At 65.4% G+C, this 8,723-nt stretch overlaps 1 protein-coding gene across 1 annotated transcript; it reads right to left on the bottom strand.

The window, feature by feature from the left end:
- Positions 1-616: 616 nt before the first annotated feature.
- ADD2 (adducin 2) lies at positions 617-8,702 on the bottom strand (the record flags this gene model as incomplete). The annotated part of the gene is given in 12 exon segments (XM_080411316.1): positions 617-4,047; positions 5,068-5,193; positions 5,285-5,441; positions 5,666-5,755; positions 5,860-5,979; positions 6,413-6,670; positions 6,754-6,930; positions 7,639-7,737; positions 7,826-7,969; positions 8,510-8,550; positions 8,553-8,594; positions 8,597-8,702. Coding segments are annotated over 12 exon segments (1,662 nt in total), but the record flags the coding sequence as incomplete, so codon positions are not given.
- Positions 8,703-8,723: the final 21 nt, after the last annotated feature.

Raw genomic sequence — 8,723 nt, forward strand, 5'->3', positions numbered from 1 at the left:
CCCCATCCCTAGTCTTGGGTCCTGATCCCAGCCCAGTCCCCAGCCCCAAGCCTGTCACCGAAATCGGGAATAGCCCCCTTAGTGCTAATGTAGCCTTTATAACGGCCCCAGCCCTGGCCTCAGTCCCATCCCCATCACTGAAATCAGGAATAAACCCCCTAACACCAACATAGCCCTTATAATGGCTCCAGCCCCAGGCCTGTCACCAAAACTGCAAATAACCCCCTTAACACCAATGTAGCCCCTGTGATGGCTCCAGCCCTGGCCCCAGGCCCTGACCAGACCCCAGGCCTGCAAACGAAATCGAGAATAATCCCCTTAATACCAACGTAGCCCTTATAACAGCCCCAGCTCCATCCCCATCCCCATCCCCATCCCCATCCCCATCCCTAGTCTTGGGCTCTGACACCAGCCCCAGACCCAGGCCTGTCACCAAAATTGGGAATAAACCCCTTAACACCAAAGTAGCCCTTGTAACAGCCCCAGCCCCTGCCTCAGCCCCAGCCCATCACCAAAATCGGGAGCAAACCCCTTAACTCGAACAGCCCCGGCCCCAGCCCCCAGGGAGGCCACGGCACCCCCTCCGCCCCCTTTCAAGCTCCACAGTGCGGGCAGGTGCCAAACACGGGGTTTATTTACAGGCAGGCGTTACACAGCACTTCCAGCGACGATTGTCAGGCACCAGCGGCAGCACCAGGCAGGGGGACACCCAGCTCCAGCCCGGCCATGCTCCCCTCCGGCAGCGGCGGCAGAGCCGGGGACCGACAGCCTCCGTGGCCCCATCTCGGTGGGTGTCCAGCGGCCGTCAGCCATCCCAGGCGGCCACATGGCGCCGAATCCAGTTGAAACCCCGGTGTTTCCCTCCTTTCCTGTGGTGTGCCGGCACACCGGAGCCGAAGGTGGGAATCCGGCCTCTCTTCTTGTTGGTTGAGGGTGTGAACATGGTGGGGGCGCGTCGGAACCAGCACCGCGCGGGCACTGGGTCAACACTTTGCCTGGCAGCAGCCACACAACCCTGTCCCCTCGCCACAGAAATCCCACACCCGGAGCCCGGCCGGGGCGCCCGGCTCCCTCGGGGATGCCTTGCTGAAGGGAAGCAGCGAGCCAGGGGCCAGGCTGCCAGCGGCGGGGGCAACAGTGGCAAGGGAGAGGGGGAAAGGTACCCAGAGGGGGGTCCTGGGGATGCCCTGGCTGGGGGGGGACCTGCAGTGTTGATGTGATGCTGTGTCTGTTCTCTTCTAGCTAAGCAGCGAGGACCACGTGTGATCCCGTTCCTGCTCCAGCTCAGCAGTAAGGACCACGTGTGATCCCGTTCCAGCTCCAGCTCAGCAGTAAGGACCACGTGTGATCCCGTTCCGGCTCCAGCTCAGCAGTAAGGACCGATGTGTGATCCCGTTCCTGCTCCAGCTAATTAGCAAGGACCACATTGCGGCAGCAGCCATTTGAGCCTTCCTCCTGCCAAAGGCACTGGTGTCTCTCGCTTCCCTGCGCTGTGAGATGCCTCCGGCACCCCAGACCTTCCCAGAATGGGGAAATAAATCCCTGTTTCCTCTGCAAAGCCCCTGGCCCTTGGAGAAAAGGGGTTGCAAAGCCCCCAGGGACAGATGCTCAGAGGAGAAGGGGCTGCAGCCTCCCCGTGGTAGCGCCAGCCGGCCCCGCAGCGGATGTGTGGCAGTGTTGGAATTCAGGTTATCACCCTGGCAGCGACCGTGCTGTCTTGGGGAGGTGATGCAGCTGTCGCTGGGGGGGCCCGAGTCATGCAGGGGTACAGGCTGGATGACAAAAATGGCCTCAAAGAGCCTTAAAACCAGTGGCAGTAAACACACACACACACACACACACCCCCCGGAACGGTTACAGGGCTGTGGTTTGCGTCTCAAATGCTGCCCGCTGTCAGAGACAGGCACCAGCGCAGGGCGTTCACACCATCCATTGCAGATGGTGAATTCAGGAGCTTGGGGTGTCCCCCTGTCCCCCTCCCTGTCCCTTGTGGGAGCGTGACGGGGAGCTGCGGCTCTAACACCGGCGTTGGAGCTCGGGGCGGACAGTGGCCAGGGCAAACCCTCTCCCCAAAAACCAGGCTCAGGTTGGCCCTGGGGCTCCATCCTGCCGGCTGTGTAGTTTTGCGATTTTTAAAAGCTGTTGACATTTCGCTTTTCAATTCAGAATGTGCCTGGCCTTCCCTGTATTGCAGCCCTGCACAGAAATGCTGCCAGCGCCCCGCTCCCGCCGGCGCTCCGATCCCTGCATCCACGGGCTTTCTGCTCTTCCAGAGGGAAACCCAAAAGCCGAGAGCTGCCTGGCAGCTGCGAAAAGCCTTTGAAAACACGGTGGTGGCACGTAGGAAGCTCATACTGGGCTAAGGAAACCCAGTGCCCTCAGATGGGGGGTACCGGAGCTCCCCACCAGAGCCCGCGACGCTGGCGGATGGGGCTGTGGAAGGGAAGCCCCCTCCCCACGGGAGTGCTGCCCGTGCAGGCAGGCTGGGGGCAAGCATCCCGGGAAGATGGCAAACGCCCGTGGCTTGTGGGAGGAGGGGGACAGATCCCATTGGTTTTGTCCCCTAAATCCCAGCAGTTGGAGCGGCTGTGGCACAGATAGGCATGGCCGGCTTTCTCCTTCCCTCCGGGCACAGCGGGGAGGTTGTAGCGGTGCTCACGTCGCTGTACGGAGCGCTGGAGGCGAGGAAACGCCGGGGAGGGTTTGAACTTGTGCTCGGGAGTCCAGAGCTGGGGAAAAGCAACAATCCGGCCTTGGCGGCGTGGGCGAGTGCCCGCTGAGCCCGGGGTCGGCGCAAACGGAGCTGTGGCCGTGCCGGCAGGGACAGGGGTGGTGGCATCGGCAGTGCCTCTGGCTGAAGTGAGTGGGCAGCGTGTGTTCAGTTCATCCCCAAGTAGCACTTAGTGAGTGAAGTTTTGCTCAGTTTTAATTAACACAGACACTTCCCGGAGGCTCTTTTCTACTCCCTTCCCAGGTGCAGTTCGTGCGGTGCGGTGCGGTGCAGTGCGGTGGGGGCTTCCCCAGCAGTGTGAAATCCTGCTGCTCGTCCTTGTACGGCAAACACATGGAGCGGTAGCACCAGGAGAAGGGGATGGAAAGCGGCTCTCCGGCCGGGACAGAAGATTACGATCCGGGAAGGAAAGGCTCCCAGGCCCAGCCGCCTTGGCCTCTCCTTCAGGGAGAGCAATCCCCACACGGTCAGCTTGATCCGATCCCCCCGGCGAAGCAGCCAACAATTTTGCCCGGGGAGGGGGTGAAGCCAGCGCCATTCCAGCAGAGCTTGAAACAGAAGGTAAAAAAAAAAAAAAAACAAAAAAACAACCACCCAACAACAAAAGACCCTTTTCTTCCTCAAACCAAGCGGGTCGGGGCTGCGCCCCACATTTAACAAGGGCTCTGCAAGCGGCGGGTGGGAAAAATAAAAACCAGCCCCCAGCCCAGGCATGGGAAGGGGCTGGTGCCCGGGAGGGAGAAGGGGGAGCTCGTGGGAGCAGGGAGGTGGCAGCGGGTGTTTCCCCAAGCAGCAAACGGGGGCCACAATCTTTCATAAGCTCGGTGACCGCCTCCAAAAGCGGGTGACGGGGACACGGTGCCTGGTGCCAGGAGTACCCAGGAAACAACTCTCCTGTGGGGTTTTCGGCTGCGCCTCGGCCAGTCGCACGACGCAGGAGCCGTCCCTCCGCCTCGGCGCCTCCGTCCGGAGAGGTTCCCGGCCGCCGCTGCGGCGGGGGGCCTCGGGGCAGACTCAAGATTCAATCTTTTCCTTCTTTTTGCCTTTTTTCAGGAAGGACGGGGTCCGGAATTTCTTCTTCTTCTTAGAGGGTGATTTGGAGGGTGAACCTTCAGGGGAGACAGGGCTGCTGGTCACCGTCTCCTTCTCCTTGGGGGCATCCGTGTCGGTGTTGGCAGGGGAGGTCGTTCGGTCCCCCCCTTTGCCCAGGCTCTCCTCGGTGCTTTGCTCTTCGTCCTTCCCGTTCACTACTGCCGGCGGCTCCTTCTCGACGGCGGCATCGGTCAGCGCTTGGCCGCCGTCCGCCTTCTTGTCACCTTGGCAAGGGAAAGGGGAGAGGTGAGGCTGGGGGTGGCAGCGGCCGGCGCTGCGGGGGTTACTGCCCCCTCAGCTCGCCGGTTCAACCTGGGCAGGAGCAGGATTTGGTCCCCCCTGGCTGCAGAGCGCTGGGACCTGATCCCCTCCTGCCACAGGCGCTGCGTTCCGGAGCCTTCCCCCCCTCCCCACGGGACAAGCGCCGGTGCGATGGAGAGCTGGGAAGAGGCAGGTGGGGAGGGCGGCTGGCTCCATCCCGGCCTCGCCGCTGGAAACAAAGCGGGCAGCAAAGAAAACGAGGCGACCCAAGGCATTTCCTTCTGCGAAACCCTGAGCGGGGCGCCGCTCCCCAGGGGAGCGCGTCCGAGAGGGGCCACGGAGAGCAGGGTCACCCCGAGCTAGCGGGGCGCGCCGTCGCCCGCGTCCCTCCTCCCGCAGCGAGGCTCAAGGGCGGCCTCTCCGTACTTACTACGGCGCCACGCATTCAGAGTCAGAGGTAACTCCTTGGGTGAAAGCCACACGTGGAGGAAAGAGAAAGGGAGACGTTGTGGAGACAGACAGACAGACAGACACCACGAGGCACGATGAGAAAGCCAGAAGCCGCGCGCCCCCGCTGCCCGCTCCCCTCTCCGCTGCCCTGCGACCCGCCGCGCTCGGTAGATAAATCGGCACTGGGGAGCGTGTAATAATGGGAATATCACACCCGCCGGCACAGCAGGAGGGGGACGGAGGTGTCCCCAGCCCCCCCGCAAAGCCACCGGCGGACGTGAGCATCCTCCTGCCGTGACGTTGGAGACGAGTGGCGGCTTTGGTGCCTTTGCAGCATGAACCCCCGTCGGTGCTCAGCTCTGCTGGAGCAGGGACCCCCCCCAGGCAAGGGGACATGGTGGGGTGACATTTATCTGCCTTTCGGCGGTGATGGGCTACAGCCACCCTCATCCCCCCGCTTCAGTCGCTCACTGAAGACCCCGCTCCTCATCTCCGCTTGGCTGGCGGCGCCGGGCACTCGCCAGCCCACTCACCCTCCGAGGGCTCCGCAGGCATCGCCGGGCTCGGTGCCGGTGTCGGTGCCGGGCTCTGCGGCCGGGAGGCGGAGGGCGATGTGGCGGGGGGAGCCTGGCTCTCCTCTGCCGCGGGGTCCTTCTCGCCTGCCAGCGGAGAGATGTGCTGGCCCCCAGGTCTGCTGGGTGCCGGCCCCAAGGGGTGTTTGGGGTCAGGGCGCCCCCGTACCCCTCCTACCCTGCAGCCCCAGCTTTTTCCTCTCCACCTCCTGCTTGTACTCCTCCAGCTCCTGGTCGGTGAGCTGGCTGAAGGGGTTCGGGGGCTCCGGCTCGGGGGGAGCCTCCTCCCGGGACGCCTCTTTGGCCTCTGCATCCCCCAGGTGGCTCTCTGTGGACTGAAACGCCCCCCGGAGCGGCGTCACCCCCTGGCTGGTGGAATGCCAGGGAAGGGCTGGGGGCACGGGGCTGGGGACATGGGGTGACACCACGCCCCAACTGGTGGAATGCCAGGGAAGGGCTGGGGGCACGGGGCTGGGGACATGGGGCTGGGGACATGGGGTGACACCACGCCCCAACTGGTGGAATGCCAGGGAAGGGCTGGGGACACGGGGTGACGCACGGGGCTGCGGCTGGTCTCAGCGATGACACTGGCCAGAAGCTGTGACTGGGGCCCGGCCGACTTCACGTCCTGGCGGTTTTGCTCCCGGATCTGCGGGCGAGACGCGGAGCGAGGATGGGGAAAGAGCCGTCCCCACCGGCCGGGGGGCTGCCGGGACCCCCATGCCCACGTCCTGCCTTGGGGTGGGACCTCACCTTGTTCCTCATCTCCAGCACCTCCTGCGGGTCCGTGTAGAGGGGCACAAACTGGTTGGGGTTCTCGATCCGGATGGGGGTCCCGCTGCTGCCCTTGTCCACCTCGTCCGCCTTCAGCCACTGCGTGTTGCAAAGACGAAACCCCCATGAACACACGTCGTGGGGGACCAAACCCCCATGAACGTGTCTTGTGTAGAGCGGGGTCCTCGATAAATTATCTTGCCCGGAACGGAGACCCCAATAAAGCCCGTGATGCTTGGCCCCCTGGGCTGGGGAGGTGGGACTTTAAAATAAATTGTAAATGTAAAAAAAAAAATAAATAAAATTAAGATAAATATTATTATGGGGTGGAGAGGGGAATAAAGGAGGAAAGGAAAGCTTGCACTTCTGCACACCACGTTTGGGTGGGATCAATAACATCCCAGCCCCCCTCCCCACCTGCCTTGTTTTTGGTACCCACAACCCCCCTGCCGCCAGGCTGAAGCTGTTCCCTGTGCCAGACCCCTTCCCAAACCACCCCGGTGCCCCCCGCGATGCCGCGGCAGCCCCGCACCGTCGTCTTCGTCTTCTGGCTGCCGGCGCTGCCCTGCTGCTCCTCGGCCACGTTGACCCTCAGGTAGGTGTTGGGGGTGTTGAGCCAGCGCGTCTTCTCCTTCTGCTGCTTCTGGGCGTGCTGCCGCAGCGCAGGGACGGGGGCCGCCTCCTCCTCGAAGACGAAGGCTGTCACCGTGGCGGGGATCAGCACGTCGCTCTTGGGCTTGCTCTTCTCTTGCACGAAGGGGTAGCGGTAGGTGTAGCCGGTGCGGTAACCCTGGACAAGGCAGGGAGCGCTTGGTTGGGAATAACAACAAAATGAGAGATTTTGGGGCGTTTTCGGCACTGGCCGGTGCTCACCAGGTTGTCCAGCATCCTCATCAGGGCTTCAAACTCGTGCTCACCCAGGCGGCTCTTCTGCATGGGCCCGAAGGTGCTGCCGGCCCAGCGCACGGAGCCCACCTCGTGCGGCCGGTGCTTGGCACGCTCCAGCACGATCAGGTTCTCTGCGCCGCCCGCGCTCGCCAGCGCAGACACCTGCGGCCGAGCCCAGGGAGATGCGGCTGATGGGGCTGGATGGAGGCGGTGGGACAGCCCCAGGCACGGCCACGGCCCCCCGGCTGCACCGCGCTGGCGTGTCCTGGACACCGCACTGGCGGCAGAGACCCGGCACCGCTCGGTGCATGGTCCTGGGGCATGGAGCTGGTGGCAGAGACCCGGCACCGCTCGGTGCACGGTCCTGGGCATGGAGCTGGTAGCAGAGACCCGGCACCGCTCGGTGCACGGTCCTGGGCATGGAGCTGGTAGCAGAGACCCGGCACCGCTCGGTGCACGGTCCTGGGGCATGGAGCAGGTGGCAGAGACCCGGCACCGCTCGGTGCACGGTCCTGGGGCATGGAGCAGGTGGCAGAGACCTGGCACCGCTCGGTGCACGGTCCTGGGGCATGGAGCTGTTGGCAGAGACCCGGCACAGCTCAGTGCACGGTCCTGGGGCATGGAGCTGGTGGCAGAGACCCGGCACCGCTCGGTGCACGGTCCTGGGGCATGGAACTGGTGGCAGAGACCTGGCACAACTCAGTGCATGGTCCTGGGGCACCGTGCTGGCTGCAGAGACCCGGCACCGCTCGGTGCATGGTCCCAGGGTAAGGAACTGGCTGCAGAGACCCGGCACCGCTCGGCGCGTGGTCCTGGGCACGGTGCTGGCAGCTGATGCCACACAGCTCGGTGGACGCCCCGGACGCTCACCTGGATCTCACAGGCCGCCTGCAGATGGAAGATGCTGTAGAAGGCCTCCTCGGCGGTGTCACCCAGCGCCAGCACCCCGTGGTTGCGCAGCACCAGGATCTGCAGCACCGCGCACGGGGCAGGGAACGTCAGCGGGATGAGGAGAGGGGGACGGGAGCAGTGGGGTGTCCCCTCCCCGTCCCCTCACCTTGCAGGTGGGACCGAGGGATTTTTGGAGCTCGACCCGATCGGCTTCGTCCTCCACTTCTCCGTGGAAGTCAAAGTAGGCGACGTCACCCAGCAGCAGCGCGGCGCGGGAGATGGGCAGCACGCCGCAGCGCATGGCCGACACCTGCAGTGGAGCGGGCAGGGCGGGCAGGGAGGGCAGGGGGGGCAGGGGGGCAGGGGGGGCAGGGGGGGCAGGCAGGGCAGGGAGGGAAGGGAGGGCAGGGCAGGCAGGGAGGGCAGGAAGGGCAGGCAGGGAGGGCAGGGTGGGCAGAGGGGGGGGCAGGGAGGGCAGGGAGGGGGGGCAGGGGGGGCGGGGGGGCGGGGGGGGGAGGGCGGGCAGGGTGGGCAGGGAGGGCAGAGGGGAGGGCAGGGAGGGGGGGCAGGGGGGGCGGGGGGGGCGGGGAGGGCAGAGGGGGGGCAGGGGGGGCGGGGGGGGGCAGGGGGGGCAGGAAGGGCAGGAAGGGCAGGGAGGGCAGGGCGGGCAGAGGGGGGGGCAGGGCGGGCAGGGAGGGGGGGCAGGGAGGGCAGAGGGGGGGCAGGGAGGGCAGAGGGGGGGGCAGGGAGAGCAGAGGGGGGGGCAGGGGGGGCAGGGAGGGCGGGCAGGGGGGGCAGGGGGGCAGGGCAGCAACCCCCCCCCCCCCCCAAATCCCCCCCCCCATCTTACTGCAGCGGTGGCCGGCGTGTGCAAGCGGACGATGCAGCGGCGTCGGGGCGCGCGGCGTAGATGGCGGCGTGAAGGCTGAAGCTGCGGCGTCGGGGGCGAAGCCGGTGCTGCCCTGCTCCACCACGGCCCCCAGCACGTTCACCTTGATCTGGGGGGACACACACACGGCGGGGGAGGGGCTCGGGTCGGCTGCTCCCCCGCCCCAGCCCCCGGG

The sequence above is a fragment of the Falco punctatus genome (assembly GCF_963210335.1).
Source record: "Falco punctatus genome assembly, contig: scaffold_197, whole genome shotgun sequence".
NCBI lineage: Eukaryota > Metazoa > Chordata > Aves > Falconiformes > Falconidae > Falco > Falco punctatus.